Source organism: Rhododendron vialii, chromosome 10a (assembly GCF_030253575.1).
Source record: "Rhododendron vialii isolate Sample 1 chromosome 10a, ASM3025357v1".
Classification (NCBI taxonomy): domain Eukaryota; kingdom Viridiplantae; phylum Streptophyta; class Magnoliopsida; order Ericales; family Ericaceae; genus Rhododendron; species Rhododendron vialii.
The window spans coordinates 1,370,715-1,388,230 of NC_080566.1; the positions used below are offsets into that span (position 1 = coordinate 1,370,715).

Genomic DNA, 17,516 nt, shown 5'->3' on the forward strand with positions numbered 1-17,516 from the left:
GGAACTGTTGATTAATGTACAAAATTCTTGCGGTGTTTAGAAAAATTGCAAAAAATTATGAACATGCATTATTATCGATGAAATTTATATCAAATATTTAACTTTTTGACATCACGGGCAAATTAATGATGCGCCTTTATTATCACAAAAAGAGCACGTTACTATCGTTCGATATTGTGTGAACATAAGCCGACAAGCCGTTCGATAAATGTGAACCCCACTCCGACCCACACGCATTTGACAGCTGTGAACTCTAGTACTACTATATCTGTCATGAAAACGTTTTTCAAGCCGAAGTAGCTGGACGGCTACAATCACGGTATTTATTATAGGTGGCCACTGGCCTGCCTCAGGGCCAGGCTAAAATTACTACCAGAGAGAGAGAGAGAGAGAGAAGGCGTTCATAACATAGAAATAGATCACCAGATTCAAAGATGACTCACTTTGGTTCCCACGAAGAAACGTGTCTGTTTTCTCCTCCCCAGTCAACCTCCGCCTTCCACCACCACCTCTCTCTCTCTCTCTCTCTCTCTCTCTCTCTCTCTCTCTCTCTCTCTCTCTCTCTCTCTCTCTCTCTCTCTCTCTCTCCTATGGCTCCATCGGCGGAAACTGAATACGGCGACAATGTGGAGGTGCCCGACAACAAATCTAGAGTCACGGTTGTTGGTAGTGGAAATTGGGGGAGCGTGGCTGCAAAACTCCTAGCTTCCAACACCCTCAAACTGTCCTCCTTTCACGGTAATTAATTCTTATCTCATTTCTTGTTATACGCAAGCATTTTTACAAAAACACATTCAAGACGTGTTTTTAAGCCGGTGTCCGGCTCAGCTTACGCGCTCGTTCACGTTGTGTTGTTGTGCATGGTTTTGTCTATTTGTTTCTAATTGGTGTGCCAAAAGGACCCAATTTTGAATCGAAAAGTTACACAGTATGAAACTCGATTTTGAAATTGGATTATATTTCAGGCATTTGTAAACGGATATTCACGTCATAGGGCGCATGGTTTTGTCTATTTGTGTCCAATTGGCATGCGAAAAGGACCCAAGATGGTCTTTTTTAACGAAAGAAAAGGACCCATGAGAATCAATGTTCTTAGTTTGGATTTTCATGTGTTCGAAACATTACCCAACTTTCAAATTGGACGGGATTTTGATTAAGTGGGGCTGAAAGTACCTGACCCTCATCTCGTTCTTACGCAGGCATTTCTACAAACACATTCCCGTCATGGATGTGTAATTGCTTTCGCTTATTTACAACAAACTGGCGAAAAGAAATGGCCCAATTAGAAACAAGTGCTCAGTTTGCATCTTCATATGCTCGAAAATATTAGAGTGAAACCCAATTCTGAATTTGGACGAAACCCAAGTTTGTATATCGTTCTCATCTCATTCTTGTACACAGGAATATCTTCAAACACGTTCATGTCATGTGTAACTGCTTTTGTTTTGTCTAATTGGGATGCGAAAAGGACCCATGAGTGTCAAAGTTGTTAATTTGTGTCTTTCTAGGTTCGACTTGGTGAAACACAGGATTATAGTGGAACCCAATTTTGAAAATGGACGAAATTCCGATGAAGTGTTGCATAAGAGCCTGATTCTCATAACACTTATACGTATGAATTTCTAAGAACGTGTTAACGTAATACGTAAAAATTCTTTTGTTTTCATGTATATATATGGCATGTAAAAGGTAAGATGTGAAGTAGTTGGAGACATCCGTTAAAATACTAAGAATACTCAATAATCAGCAGACTGTTAAAAAGAATTCTGGAAAGATTAATAGTTCATCCTATATAAATTGTAGAGTAAGAAGAAAATATGCTGGAAACATGAAAGATTTCGAAGCCTGGGGTCCATTCCGTGTGAATTATAAGCATACTGAAAAATATATGAATTTCGATAAATCTTGGTAGCTTCGTCTTTACCCAGAATAATCAATGTTCTTGTTTTGTATTTTCATATGTTCATATTGGCAGATCACATGGTTATATCGAAATCCAAATCTGAAATCTGAATCTGTGATGAAATTTATAGATGAAGTGCTGATGTGGGTGTTCGAAGAGGTATTGCCTAGTGGAGAGAAACTCTCAGAGGTCATCAATCAAACCAATGTAATACACATTTCACACTTCTTTGCCTATTTTGCATCAACGAATATTTGTGATGACTATTCTAAGTTAAACATATATCCTCTCTCTTTTGACAGGAGAATGTTAAGTACCTTCCTGGTATAAAACTTGGCAGAAATGTTGTTGCAGTTCCAGACCTTGAACATGCAGGTAATGAGTTCTTAATTGAATAATAGTTTTTGGCGTCTGCTTTCGCACTAGAAAAATTAAGCAATTAATAGAGCATAGAATGTGATGGTTGGGTCATTTTCAGGGTGGGTCCCATCCCCTTTTTCCGCTGCACAATGTGGCAAATTCCCATCTCACGATCTTTCTCTAACTACTTTTAGTTGGGAAATATGCAGTTAGGGATGCAAACATGTTAGTTTTTGTCACCCCACATCAATTCATGGAGGGTATATGTAGCAGACTAGTTGGAAAGATAAGGGAAGATGCAGAAGCAATTTCCCTCATCAAAGGAATGGAGGTCAAGATGGAAGGTCCATGCATGATCTCTACCCTAATAACAGAACAGCTTGGAATTAATTGTTGTGTTCTAATGGGGGCAAATATTGCTAATGAGGTATTTGAACCCCAATTACTGTTTGATCTTGCATTGTTCTTGCACAGGCTATTTGGACCATCAGTCACTAATGATTAGATACACTGCAAATGCAGATTGCAGTGGAGAAGTTCAGTGAAGCGACAGTGGGATACAGGGAGAACAAAGAGATAGCAGAGAAATGGGTTCGGCTATTCAGTACTCCTTATTTCATGGTCTCAGCTGTGAGTGCAAACTGTTTATGTTATTTATTTGGTAGGCATCTAATTTGTATAGAGACCACAATCATACAATGAAGCTAACATGAAATTATTGTGTACAATTACTTTGATGAATTAATCGCCTGGTTTTTTCATGGGGAAAATGCTTGGACAAAAATAATAGTGTCAAGACGTGGAGGGAGTTGAACTATGCGGGACCCTGAAAAATGTGGTGGCAATAGCAGCAGGTATTGGTTACCTTTTTCTTTCAAGTTCCTTTAGTATATTCACTAGTGAGTGAAACTTTTTAATTTCCACTGGAACAGGTTTTGTTGATGGTTTGGAAATGGGAAATAACACAAAGGCAAGGCAGTTGTTCTTAGACACAACCATGTTATCTACCTTTAACTTTTGTCTTGCATTTGACTGTTTATTTGATGTTTTAGGCTGCGATAATGAGAATGGGTTTAAGAGAAATGAAGGCCTTTTCCAAGCTCCTTTTTTCATCGGTTAAGGATAGCACCTTTTTTGAAAGCTGTGGTGTAGCTGACCTTATAACAACTTGCTGTAAGGGAGCAGACTTATTTACTTTCCCATCTACAATAAAATCTCCTTGAAAACATTGATTGCACATAATAATAACATGCAGCAAAATTATATGGTTTTGATTTAATTTGGCAGTAGGTGGAAGAAACAGGAAATGTGCAGATGCTTTTGCTCGGAATGGCGGAAAAAGGTCTTTCGATGAGCTTGAAGCTGAGATGCTGCAGGGCCAGAAATTACAGGTACATACTCAAAGAAACAGTTAAGAAATATAGCTGCAATTCTGTTTATTAATGTTCTCAGCAGGGCCAGAAATTACAGATAGATACTCAAAGAAACAGTTAAGAAATATAGCCACAATTCTGTTTATTAATTGTTTTAAGCTTGATTACTTGCCAAATAAATGTGTGCAAGGAGCTCAAATGAGATGATCGAATTACTTCTATCTGAAAATTGATAACATTTCAAAATTCAAGCCCATTGAAAATCTGTTGTTGAAAACAAGATTTTGGGGGCCAGTGTCTCAAGATTTTCTAAAAATGTGGAGAGTTCTCATCTTCTAAGAACATCTTTGATTTCCACATCCATTTACGAAGGAATAGGATACGGAAGAAAACATGGAATAATTTTCGTTGACTATCAATCACTGATAAGTCACACCATAAACAAGTTATTTGAACATATCAGGGATTACTATCTATTAGCAAGTAATTTAACTTGGTGTGGTGTCCTAGTATATCTGATGTTTCTTTGTTCTTTCTTGAAGGGTGTCTCGACAGCAAAGGAAGTTTACGAGGTGTTAAGACATCGCGGATGGTTAGAGTTGTTCCCACTCTTCACGACAGTGCATGAGATCTGCATCGGTCGTCTTCCACCAACAGCCATAGTTGAATACAGCCAAAGTTGAAAACACCGATCGCAGCCCAAATTCTGACGGTTTTGCTTGCTATACTAATTCTCATATGTAGCACAGTGCAATCTAAATGTTGCTCTAGTTTCTTCACCAGTGCAACAATGTATAAGACCAGATGGAACCTTGTCTTATCCATTCGTATAATACCATTTGGTGATTATGTCGCAGTTTAGTAACTTTCAAGGTTTCTGTACCAATCTATACAAGTTGCCTTCATTTTTTGTTATCTGTTCTTTTCATGTCATCTATTAGCCCGTACAATTGGCAAACTTTGAGAACCTATCATGTGCAAGTGCTGATCCATACATGGTGTACTCTCTCTCTCTCTCTCTCTCTCTCTCTGAATGAAAACATTTCTCCTCCATCTCCTATGTATATTCTGGATGTTACAAGAAGGGGATAACTGATAACTGACAGCCGAACTCCCACGAGTAAGCCCCTTCGGAACCGAAAGGGAAATATCACATAACACCACCACACCACTTTTAATTTTATGCTGTAGCTATTATAGAGCTTCCACAAGCTGAATACAGCCCTGGACGACCGTAATCAAGCCTATATAAATAAAAAGACAACTTTTTCCCTCAAACCAAACCAATGCGTGACTTCTAAAATTGCTGTACGAAAATTACCCAGTTCTTAGTCTATCCAACCGATTAACACTCTTACGACTTACCCGCTCTTTTACTTGGTGTTCGACTCTCTTCCAGGACTTCTCAATGCAATCTACACTTCTCCGGGACCTTTCCATTAGGTCAAGTAAGATTTTTTGTTAATCTAGCTTGTCTGCATTGTGGGACTGATTTTTCAATTTCTCGGTCCTGTCCACGCTCTGCCTTGGTTTCTCTCTCTGATCAATGCTCTTCCTTGAAGCCTCAAAAACATCTGTACTCCTCCTAGGTTGCTCAAACTGGTCTGTGCTCCTCAAGAGTGTCTCTGAGAAGGTGGTTTCTCCACAAAGGATATGAACTTCTTGCCTATCAAAAAATATATATATATACGAACTTCTTCAGATGCTTGATATACTCTGGATATAGCTCTAAATTGCAGTGGTTTCCCTCCTTTAAGCCAAAGTGGCTCATATTTCTCCCTACATAGTTCCCAGAGTTGCTTACCATGAGAGCAATCAACAACCGCATCTGCAGTTCCCTACAGAATGGTTAAACACCAAAGCAAAGTAAGAACAAAAACATGGTGAAATGAAAACTGACCATAGAATACAAACTAATGTTCAAGAAGTGTATCCATATCCACGCCCAACTTTTGAACACATATATAGGAAAAACCTAAGATTTAGGTTTACCAGAGTGTGATAGGATACACACCCGATACACAGACCCGAGTCAATGCAACATAGTTACTGAGCACTCTAAATTGAAGCAGGTGCCAAGGAAAATATGTTTCGTCTCAAGAAAGTTAGGTTGATATATGAAAATGTCTTGAGCTTATAAAACAGACAGGCTTCAGGAAAAGACATTTGTAGTTAGGTTGTGATTACTTCTAAACATAAGTACACCAGCATTAAAGAACCTAAAGAAATTTTATTGGCGATAGCATGTTTGAAATTTCCAACAGCATGAATACTCTCATTTGTCGAAAAAAAAAGTCCTCAATGCAATGGTTATTTTTAATGCCCTCTCATATGATGTAAGCCCAATGTATGCGTAGGTCTCATACAATATGAGAAGAGCGTTTACAACTGTTGCATTGAAAATTTTCTCCTGATTTTCAAGTATGCCAATCAGCTCAAACTAGGAATGGCAACGGGGCAGGTTTTGCCTCACCCCGACCCGAAAATTTAACCACGCCCCCACCCCCGAACCCGGACCAAGTAATTTATGGGTACCCCCGCCCCGCCCCCGCGCAATTTTTTTTTTCATTGAGAAAATATATTCTAGATTTTAAAATAAGTGAGCACAAACAATAAAAGTTTATGAAATAACTATTATAATTTAAACAAAATCTGTTATCTAAAAGCAAAATGGAAGAAATAGTTAATATTTTATGTGGTATTTTAGTTGTAAGAGTAAAAATATAAGAATAAAAATAGTTTTTTATGCATAAAATAATTTCGGGGCGGGGCGGGTACCCGAACGAGATAACGCTAATCCAAATCCGATCAGGGTTCACCAATTCTCCCCGACCCGACCCCCGAAAAATACAACGAAAACTCTCCCTGATCGGGGCGGGGTGGGATGAATCGCCATCCCTAGCTAAAACCCAAACCCTATAAAGCCACAAAAGGTAGCTGTCTATAACCTAAGAATTAGATATAAGAAAATAAACCGGCTACTATTTCCATACATTTGGAAAGTGAGAAAAAACTAGCATCATAAAGTGCAATGGTGTTTTTATAAATTCACCCTAATACAAACAAAAAGGGAAATGACATTAATAAATAGGAAATAGCAAAATCAGTTAACTTTTTAAACCACAATAAAATACTCAATCCGTTCTAATTTAAATGTCTTGTTCTATTCTAACTGGCTTAAAAACTTATTAAAATTCGTAATGAATTTAATATCGAATATGAATCTTATTTGATAGATCTTGATTAGTTTTTTAAAACAGTATTAGAGAAATCACATAAACATTATAAATTATAAAATATAATTAATTTAAAAATAATTTAAATTTTAAAAAATGACCATCTAATTGGGACAGAGGGTGTACGGGAACCAATGCAGACATTAGCAGCGTTGATTAGCAAGTGACAGTGACAAAGATACTTTTCAATTGGTTCCAACGAAGAAACGCGTCTGTTTATACTCCTCCCCAGTCAACCTCCACCACCGGACTGAGATCTCTCCTCTCTCTCCTCTCCCATTTCCTCTCTCTCATCATCACCACTACCACCACCACCTCTCTCTCTCTCTCTCATGTCTCCATCGGCGGAAACTGCATCAGGTGACGATGTAGAGGTGCCCAACAACAAATCTAGAGTCACGGTGGTTGGTAGTGGAAATTGGGGAAGCGTGGCTGCAAAACTCATTGCTTCTAACACCCTCAAGCTGTCCTCCTTTCACGGTAATTAATTCTCATCTCCCTTTGGTATACACAGGCGTTTGTTTCTAAATTGCATGCGGAAAGGACCCAATTTTGAGTCGAAATTTATATGAAACCCAAATTCGAAATTGGATGATATTTCAGGCATTTATAAAAGCACATTCACGTCATATTGGGCATGATAAAAGGACCCAAGATTGTCTTTTTTAACCAAAGAAAAGGATCCATGAGAATCAATGTTCTTAGTTTGGATTTTCATGTGTTCGAAACATTACCCAATTTTGAAATTGAACGGGATTTTGATTAATAAGTGGGGTTGAAAGTACTGATCCTCATCTCGTTCTTAAGCAGGCATTTCTACAGACACTTTCACGCCATGTGTAATTGCTTTTGCTTATTTACATCACACTAGCGAAAGGTTCTGTGCTCGTTGCTCTTTGTATTGCTCATTGAGCCAATTATAAATCTATCTCGAGTAGCTTGAATTTCTTAAACATCATAACTGAATAAGCCGAATTTACTTGTTTAAGTTTGATTTAAAATTTTACCGAGTTCTTAAAAAAAATCAAGTTTGATTCAATAAGCCAATCTCAAACAAAAGCCAATCTCAAACAAACTTTTGACAAGGCGAACAAGATTAGCTTGATTCATTCATCTATATTATAAAACATTGTGGTTTTTATCTACACATATTGTACCTAGCGTCCTCTACAACCGTCAGATCGCCTTTACATGTTGATCCTAGCCGTTCGACCAATAAATGTTTCCTTATAGGAGTATACACTTTCCTTTTCAATTGATTACCTTTTGGTGTAGTTTTTTCCCCTTTTAAGTTGATTTCATTCATTTAAAGAGGGTTGATAAGAACAAAAAATTATCAAATTAAATTTGAGAGCTCATCTTAAAGAAAATTATAGTAAAACAAAGCGGTTTTTGTCTACACATACAAACCCAGCATCCTCTGTAACCGTCAGATCGCCTTTACATGTTGATCCTAGCCGTTCGATCAATAAATATTTCCTTATATAGAAACCTACTTAGGGAGACGTTTTCTAATCTTTTTAGTATGACCTTTTGTAGGGTAATATATACACTTTCATTTTCAATTGATTACCTTTTACTCCCTTTGTTGATTTCATTCATTTAAAGAGGGTGGATGAGAACAGAAAATCATCAAATTAAATATGAGAGCTCATCTTAAAGAAAATGTGTTATTTTTAAACATTCTTTGATGTTGCATTGAATTGATATGTGTCATTATTATTTTATGTAGCTGATTAGATGAACTCTCTTTAAGCATATTTGAAAACACAATACTTGGTTGGCAGTGCCGCCAACAATGGAGAATGAGAATTCATTTAAACTGTGTTTAGGCACGGGCAATCACTAGTATATTACTATTACAGAATATAAGATATATATAACCATTCAAACATGTTTTCTCACACATATCTCATTTTGGTGAAGTCCTTATACTTCGCCTCCTCATCTGAAACCCATACTCTCACCAGTGTAATGCAAGATTTTCGGATGATTCTGATACTAATTACTCTCTCTCTCTCTCTCTCTCTCTCTCTCTCTCTCTCTCTCTCTCTCTCTCTCTCTCTCTCTCTCCGAAGAGAAGGGAAGTTCGGATAATTTTGATTCTATTCTGATTCTGATATGATTTTGATTCTAATTCCTCTTGTGGGGTGGTGTTCTCTCCGAAGAGAAGGGACGTTTGTATATCATTCCCATTTCATTCTTGTACACAGGAATTTCTTCAAACACGCTCATGTCGTGTAAATGCTTTTGTTTTGTCTATTTGTGTCTAATTGGGATGCAAAAAGGACCCATGAGTGTCAAAGTTGGTAATTTTCATCTTTGTAGGTTTGCTTGGTGAAACACAGGATTATAGTGGAACCCAATTTTGAAAATGGATGAAATTTCGATGAAGTGAGGCTTAAGGGCCTGATTCTCATACCATTCTTATATATGTAAGAATTCCTACGAATGTGTTAACATCATAAGTAAAAGTGCTTTTGTTTTCATGTACCGATATGGCACGTAACGTAAGAGGTAAGATGTGAAGTAGTTGGAGCCATCCTTTAACATACTGAGAATATTCAAGAATTATAAGAACATATACTGGAAACATGAAAGTTTTCGAAACCTAGGGGCCATTCTTTATTTTTTATAAACATACTGAAAAATATGTAGGGCTATTATATGAACTTCGATAAATCTTGGTAGCTTCATCTTTACCCAGAAGAATCAATGTTCTTGTTTTGTATTTTCATATGTTCGTATTGGCGGATCACACGGTTTTATCGAATCCCAAATCTGAATATCTGAATATCTGCTGAAATTTAGACGAAGTGCGGATGTGGGTGTTCGAAGAGGTATTGCCAAGTGGAGAGAAACTCTCAGACGTCATCAATCAAACCAATGTAATACCCATTTCACACTTCTTTGCCCATTTTGCATCAAGGTATTTGTGATCACAATTCTAAGTTGACATATATCCTCTCTCTTTTAACAGGAGAATGTTAAGTACCTTCCTGGTATAAAACTTGGAAGAAATGTTGTTGCAGTTCCAGACCTTGAACATGCAGGTAATGAGTTTTTAGTATGATAATAATTTTTGTCTCTGATTTCACGCTGGAAAAATTAAGCAATTAATAGATCATAAAATGTGTTGGGTGGGTCGATCCCTGTCCAGTTCCCTTTCTCCGCTACATGATGTGGCAAATTCCCATCTCGTGATCTTTATCTGACTACTATTAGTCGGGAATTATGCAGTTAGGGATGCAAACATGCTAGTTTTTGTCACCCCACATCAATTAATGGAGGGCTTATGTAGAAGACTAGTCGGAAAGATAAGGGCAGATGCAGAAGCAATTTCCCTCATCAAAGGAATGGAGGTCAAGATGGAAGGTCCATGCATGATCTCTACCCTAATAACAGAACAACTTGGAATTAATTGTTGTGTTCTAATGGGGGCAAACATTGCTAATGAGGTATTTGAACCCCAATTACTGTTTGATTTTGCATTGTTCTTGCACAGGCTATTATCAGTCACTAATGATTAGATACTGCAAATGCAGATTGCAGTGGAGAAGTTCAGTGAAGCGACAGTGGGATACAGGGAGAACAAAGAGATAGCAGAGAAATGGGTTCGGCTATTCAGTACTCCTTATTTCATGGTCTCAGCTGTGAGTGCAAACTGTGTGTTATTTAATTGGTAGGCATCTAATTTGTACAGAGAACACAATAATACAATGCCAGATAACATGAAGTTTCTGTGTACAACTACTTTGATGAATTAATCGCCTGGGTTTTCGATGGGGAAAATGCTCGGACAAATATAACAGTGTCAAGACGTGGAGGGAGTTGAACTATGCGGGACCCTGAAAAATGTGGTGGCAATAGCAGCAGGTATTGGTTACCTTTTTTTTTCAAGTTCCTGTAGTATATTCACAAGTGAGTGAAACTAGTTAATTTCCACTGGAACAGGTTTTGTTGATGGTTTGGAAATGGGAAATAACACAAAGGCAAGGCAGTCTGTTCTTAGACACAACCATTGTTATCTACCTTTAACTTTTGTCTTGCATTTGACTGTTTATATGATGTTTAGGCTGCGATAATGAGAATGGGTTTAAGAGAAATGAAGGCCTTTTCCCAGCTCCTGTTTTCATCAGTTAAGGATAGCACCTTTTTTGAAAGCTGTGGCGTAGCTGACCTTATAACAACTTGCAGTAAGGAGGCAGATTTCTTTGCTTTCCCATCTCTGATAAAATTTCCTTTGGAACATTGATTGCATATAATAATAACATGCAGCAAAATTATATGGTTTGGATTTGATTTGGCAGTAGGGGGAAGAAACAGGAAATGTGCAGATGCTTTTGCTCGGAATGGTGGGAAAAGGTCTTTCGATGAGCTTGAAGCTGAGATACTGCAGGGCCAGAAATTACAGGTAGATACCCAAAGAAACAGTTCCGAAATATAGCTGCATTTCTGTTTATTACTTTCAAGCATGGTTTCTTGCCAAATAAATGTGTGCAAGGAGCTTAAATGAGATGATTGAATTACTTCTATCTGAAAATTGATAACATGTCAAAAATCAAGCCCATTGAGAATCTGTTGTTGAAAACAAGATTTTCAGGGCCAGTGTCTGGGGATTTTCTTAAAATGTAGAGAGTTCTTATCTTCTTAGAACTCCACATGCATCTACGAAGTCATAGGATAGGTAAGAAAGCATGGTATATTTTTTGTTGATTAGCGATTACTGAATAAGTCATACCATTAACAAGTTTTGAACAAACCTGGGATTACTTGTTTTTTTAAGCAAGTAATTTTACTTGGTGCGGTGTCCCAATTTATCTGATATTTCTTTGTTCTTTCTTGAAGGGTGTCTTGACAGCAAAAGAAGTTTACGAGGTGTTAAGACATCGCGGATGGTTAGAGTTGTTCCCACTCTTCACGACAGTGCATGAGATCTGCATCGGTCATCTTCCGCCAACAGCCATAGTTGAATACAGTGCATGAGATCTGCATCGGTCGTCTTCCGCCAACAACTATAGTTGAATACAGCCATAGTCGATCGCAGCCCAAATTATGACGGGTTTGCTTATACTAATTCTCATATATAGCACACTGCAATCTAAATGTTGCTCTAGTTTCTTCACCAGTGCAACAATGTATAAGACCATAAGGAACCTTGTCTTATCAATTCATATAATACCATTTGGTGATTACGCCGCAGTTTAGTTTCGTAACTTACAAGGTTTCTGTTTCTGCTCAATGCAAACAATCCCAATCTATTCAAGTTCCCTTCATCGTTTCTTATCTGTTCTTTTCATGTCATCTATTAGCGCATACAATAGGCAAACTTTGAGAACCTGTCGGGCAAGTGCTGACACATAGATCTCTCTCTCTCTCTCTCTCTCTCTCTCTCTCTCTCTCTCTCTCTCTCTCTCTCTCTCTCTCATATTTTTTCTCCTCCATCTCCTATGTAAATTCTACATTATGCGCAAAGCCAGATGTCAGAAAAGGGGATAACTGATAACTGAACGGGAAGATCTAAAGCGTATAGCAGAAATACAGCAGAACTCCCACGAGTAAGCTTCATCGGAAACCGAAAAGGAAATGTATCACATAACACCACCACACCACTTTTCATTTTATGCTGTAGCTATTATAGAGCTTCCACAAGCTGAATACAGCCCTGGAGGACCATAAATCAAGCCGATATTAAAAAAAAGAAAGAAAGAAAGAAAGACAACTTTTTCCCTCACACCAAACCAATGCGTGACTTCTAAAATTGCTGTACGAAAATTACCCAGTTCTTAGTCTATCCAACCGATCAACACTCTTACGCCCTCTTTCTACTTGGTGGTCGACGCTCTTCCGGGACTTCTCAATGCAATCTACACTTCTCCGGGACCTTTCCATTTGGTCAAATGGGTTTTTTAGTTTTTCTAGCTTGTCAACGTTGTGGGACTGATTTTTCAATTTCTCAGACCTGTCGATGCTCTGCCTTGGTTTCTCTCTCCTATCAGTGCTCTTCCTTGAAGCCTCAAAAACATCTGTACTCCTCCTAGGTTGCTCAAACTGATCTGTGCTCCTCCTTGAAGAGTGTCTCTGAGAAGGTGGTTTCTCCACAAAAGATACAAACTTCTTCAGATGCCTGATATACTCTGGATATAGCTCTAAATCGCAGTGGTTCCCTCCTTTTAGCCAAAGTGGCTCATATTTCTCTCTACATAGTTCCCAGAGTTGCTTACCATGAGAGCAATCAACAACCTCATCTGCAGTTCCCTACAGAATGGTTAAACACCAAAACAAAGTAAGAACAAAAACATGTTGAAATGAAAACTGACCATAGAATACAAATTAATGTTCAAGAAGTGTGTCCATATCCATGCCCAACTTTTGGACACATATAGGAAAACCCTAAGATGTAGCTTTACGAAAGTGTGATAGGATACACACCCGATACACATACCCAAGTCAATATAACATGGTTACTGAGCATTCTAAATTGAAGCAGGTACCGAGGAAAATATGTTTCGTCTCAAAAAAGTTAGGTTGATATGAAAATGTCTTGAACTTATAAAACAGATAGGCTTCAGGAAAAGACATTTGTAGTTGGGTTGTGATTACTTCTAAACATAAATACATCAGCATAAAAGAACCTAAAGAAATTTTATTGGTGATAGCATGTTCGAAATTTCCAACAGCATCAATTCCCTCATTTCAAGGATGGCAATCAGCTAAAACCCAAACCCTATAAAGCCACAAAAGGTAGCTGTCTATAACCTAAGAATTAGATAAGAAAATAAACCACAAATACAAGAACGAACCAATGCAGAAATTAGCAGCAAGTGACAGTGACAATTGTGTTGCACAGCAATAAAAAGTTCTATCTAGAAGAGAAGAATAACAATATACCACTTTTTCCTGGGAATCTTCATGGTACCAAAGTTCCCCGGCCAACCTTATTTTTCTGACTAGTAAGGCAGTTATACCATTGCTAACACATCTAAAAGCTATTAAAATTTTAAAATGGACTCTACAATCACCATATGCAATTTTGATATTTCAAAATGTCGAAATTGCTACTTACATGAATGATCAGCACAGGACAAGCAACCAATGGGATTTTGTCAATGTTCTGCACGCAATCAACACAAAAAATGTTTAATGAGATGAAAACCTGAGTTTTCAGTTAAACATAATGCTAAAGATAGATGATCGGAAGAAGACCAACAATACCTTATAGATGTCAAACCAGTAAGTACGCTTCACAGGATACATAACTCTTAAGCCTGAAAGTATAGGACTATGCAGAACGACAGCTCTTAACTTGGACAGACGAGCTGCAAGTTCCAAAGTGGGGCCACTGCCAACAGATTGACCATAAAGGATGACATCCTCCTGCTTCGCACCATAGCTCTCCTCAAGACATTTATATACAGCTTCAATATCCGCGTACGTATTCTGCTCGCTTGGCTGCAACAGTGGAAAGATATGAGTTGTACATGAGACTTTGAGCCACTAAATTCACACTATATTACTCACTCAACTAAAATTTTTGCAATTAAGAAAATACAATCGCTACTCACCTTCCCGGAAGACTGTCCATACCCGGAATAGTCATACCTGCACAAAGTTGAAATGCATGAGGAAACGTCCATTATATAGCTTAACTTGTAAGTTGTAAGAACAATATACTGGTGTGTTAACTGATGAATCCTGTGTTTCCTCTTTCCCTTATCTTGAATGTTAACTGATGAATCCAAAACAAATTTGTCCTAGAAAATTGAGACATGAGACTATGAGAAGGTGAACTAGAGTAGGAAAATCCATAGCCGTCATATGACGGCAAACATGTATAGAAAATAACAGATATTGAGTCGCTTTGTGTTATTCCAACAAAGAAGAGCTACGGAATGGAAATGAGAACAGGAAAGAGAAGGGGGGAAATGGATAAGGGTGGAAAGCAGCGCACAATTTACAAATGTGCCCCCATAATCTGCTTAGCACTTTGGGGTATTCTGTAAAATGACATTCCAACTGTTAGTGTTGTAGGTAATTTCCGGATACCGACAAACCACTAGAGTCTCTATTTCTTTTAGTTTTTGTCAAGAGACCTCAGACTCAAGCTATATTCCCACAACTTAAGAAACTTAAATACCTCTTGGGTGCGGGAAAACACTCCGCTTTGAGAACTCCTGATTCTAGAATGAGAGAAGAAAAGTTTGCATCACTGACGTTGGGCGGTCAAGTGGCACGTCATCAACGATATCCAACTCCAGTGGAAGGTCATGCACATAAGGACACCCACGAACTAAAATGCAAAAACAAAATCAACCTTTGCTATAAACTATGACCCCTAAGGCCCTAACAAGATTAATGGCGCCAAAATGTGAAGACACCAACCAGTTTGGAGTTTAGATGCCAGAAATGATGGATCAATTTGGCTGAACATGGAATCTAGTCTTGTTTTTTATATAATGAAATGTTCTTAAATATTGTTGCCAATACCCTACCAGAAGCAAAACCTTCCGAGAAACTACAATCTATTGCAATAAAACCCTAGTCCAAGAGGGTTCAAATCAAATCGCTACATAAATTATAAATTACCCATTTTCATTTAACTTCCACCATTCCCATCACACACAAAAAATCCCCATTGCTTGTACACTAAAAACCATATAAACACCAAAATCACCAAAACCGCACGATATGAGCAGAAATAAGCACGTCTCCCTCCCTCCCTCAAGCTTCCTAGACCAATCCGGCAATCTCTCAAATCATCACTCTGATGCCAAAACTAACGAATTTTAAGTACAGTGAAAATCTTCAAACCTAACAATTCCCAGATGAGAGAGAGAGAGAGAGAGAGAGAGAGAGAGTATAGAAGATTAGAAGTAGAAGAGAGTACGCCATGAGGTTAACTTTCAATCACTCGAATCATCAATCTGAAGCCAAAACTAACGAATTTTTTCTAGAAGTACAGCTGGAGCCTTAAAAATTAACAATACCCACATGCCAAAACAAACGAATTTCCGAAAAAACAGCTGGAACAAAAAGAATTACCAATACCCAGATCGACAAGTAATAGCAACATAGAGAGAAAGCTCCAAACTTACAAACTTAACGATACCCACATGCCAAAACATAGGAATTTCCGAAAAAACAGCTGAAACAAAAAAAAAAAATTTACCAATACCCAGATGCCACAAGTAACAATTGACTAGCAAAATAGAGATAAAGCTCCAAACTTTATTCAAACTCAAACATATATTGAGAGAGAGAGAGAGAGAGTAGTACCCCATGAGGTTAACTTTCAAGTGGATGCTCAACTCAATGAAGAGCTCATACATCTGACCCAGATCGGCTGCGTTACCGTGAGAGTAAAGCAGAGTGGAGGTGGCCATGGGGTGTCTTATGTAAACTGCCACCACCTCAGTCCCCTTTCTAGTTGGCAATTTCAACACCTCAACGTTTTCCCTGTGCGGAAATGGACTGAGGAGCAACAGACCGGTGAGGCCGTCGGTTACCACCGTGTACGACGGCGGGCTCGGCGGAAAGAAGGCGAATTTGGCCGCCATCGATGACGTCACCCCACCCATCTCTCAACCCCTTTCTCTCTCTCTCTCTCTCTCTCTCTCTCTCTCTCTCTTTACAAAGTCTCAATCTTTCTTTGGTTATGGGTACTGGGTGTGCTTCACTTTCGCTTTTCACTTTGGAGTTTTGAATCGAAGTGGTGTGAGTTTCTTTCTTGCTTTTACAGACTGAGGGAAATGAAAATCGGATCGACGATTCCTTCTTTTGTTTGTAATTTTCCGGAAGGTTGAATTGAACTCTTTTCTGGAGAGAGAGAGAGAGAGAGAGAGAGAGAGAGAGAGAGAGAGAGAGAGAATTGTCGCTTTTTTTCCAGTGGGAGTGTCTTCTTTACTCATTTTACGCATGGAGCTTTTACATTATTGTCACGTGAAATAGAAGAAAGGGAACATTTAGAACAATTTCTTTTTCCCGAAGAATTTATTGATTATTCTTTGATCATGGAGCGAGAATAATTTGATTCTTCTTTTTCGGCAAATAGTCGAGCTGAATTCTGGACCATTAATTGTCAAACGGATGGCTCGAATCGTGCGCTTAATTATAATCGGAACTAAGAACCATTGCTCCTCTCCTTACCTTTATCATTCATACTCTATCAAGAAAACATTTAGAACAATTTCTTTTTTCCGGAGAAATTATTGATTATTCTTTGATCATGGAGCGAGAACAATCTGATTCTTCTCTTTCGACAAATAGTCGAGCTGAATTCTGGACCATTAATTATCAAACGGATGGCTCGAATTGTTCACTTGATTATAATCGGAACTAGGAACCATTGCTCCTCTCCTTACCTTTATCATTCATACTCGATTAGGAAACATTTAGAACAATTTCTTTTTCCCGGAGAAATTATTGATTTTTCTTTGATCATGGAGCGGGACACAATCTGATTCTTCTCTTTCGGCAAATAGTCGAGCTGAATTCTGGACCATTAATTGTCAAACGGATGGCTCGAATCGTGCACTTGATTATAATCGAAACTAAGAACCATTGCTCCTCTCCTTACCTTTATCATTCATACTCCATCAAGGAAACATTTAGAACAATTTCTTTTTCCCGGAGATATTATTGATT

General features: G+C 38.2%; 3 protein-coding genes across 7 annotated transcripts; 2 read left to right on the forward strand and 1 right to left on the reverse strand.

Moving 5' to 3' along the window:
- Positions 1–287: 287 nt before the first annotated feature.
- On the forward strand, positions 288–12,074 carry LOC131304758 (glycerol-3-phosphate dehydrogenase [NAD(+)]-like). Of its 2 annotated transcripts, XM_058332122.1 has the most exons (11): positions 298–738; positions 2,034–2,110; positions 2,206–2,278; positions 2,473–2,690; positions 2,786–2,893; positions 3,054–3,117; positions 3,196–3,233; positions 3,316–3,436; positions 3,551–3,654; positions 4,179–4,320; positions 11,831–12,074. In XM_058332122.1, the coding sequence occupies exons 1-10, from the start codon at positions 435–437 to the stop codon at positions 4,317–4,319; spliced, it is 1,248 nt and encodes a 415-aa protein (XP_058188105.1). In that variant the 5' UTR covers positions 298–434; the 3' UTR covers position 4,320; positions 11,831–12,074. The 2 variants fall into 2 exon arrangements, with proteins under 2 accessions (XP_058188106.1, XP_058188105.1); XM_058332123.1 differs by lacking the exons at positions 3,196–3,233; positions 3,316–3,436 and having other exon boundaries at positions 288–738.
- On the forward strand, positions 7,023–12,074 carry LOC131304760 (glycerol-3-phosphate dehydrogenase [NAD(+)]). 3 transcript variants are annotated; one of them, XM_058332124.1, is made up of 11 exons: positions 7,023–7,352; positions 9,684–9,760; positions 9,853–9,925; positions 10,113–10,330; positions 10,418–10,525; positions 10,685–10,748; positions 10,827–10,864; positions 10,948–11,068; positions 11,183–11,286; positions 11,721–11,837; positions 11,890–12,074. In XM_058332124.1, exons 1-11 carry the CDS (start codon positions 7,205–7,207, stop codon positions 11,929–11,931), a joined length of 1,110 nt encoding a protein of 369 aa, XP_058188107.1. In that variant the 5' UTR covers positions 7,023–7,204; the 3' UTR covers positions 11,932–12,074. The 3 variants fall into 3 exon arrangements, with proteins under 3 accessions (XP_058188107.1, XP_058188108.1, XP_058188109.1); XM_058332125.1 differs by having other exon boundaries at positions 7,052–7,352; positions 11,721–12,074; XM_058332126.1 differs by lacking the exons at positions 10,827–10,864; positions 10,948–11,068 and having other exon boundaries at positions 7,069–7,352.
- A 337-nt stretch (positions 12,075–12,411) lies between these two features.
- On the reverse strand, positions 12,412–16,794 carry LOC131304761 (uncharacterized). 2 transcript variants are annotated; one of them, XM_058332127.1, is made up of 5 exons: positions 16,149–16,778; positions 14,438–14,474; positions 14,088–14,324; positions 13,939–13,986; positions 12,412–13,130 (listed from the first exon to the last, which is right to left on the reverse strand). In XM_058332127.1, the coding sequence occupies exons 1-5, from the start codon at positions 16,448–16,450 to the stop codon at positions 12,648–12,650; spliced, it is 1,107 nt and encodes a 368-aa protein (XP_058188110.1). In that variant the 5' UTR covers positions 16,451–16,778; the 3' UTR covers positions 12,412–12,647. The 2 variants fall into 2 exon arrangements, with proteins under 2 accessions (XP_058188110.1, XP_058188112.1); XM_058332129.1 differs by having other exon boundaries at positions 13,046–13,120; positions 16,149–16,794.
- Positions 16,795–17,516: the final 722 nt, after the last annotated feature.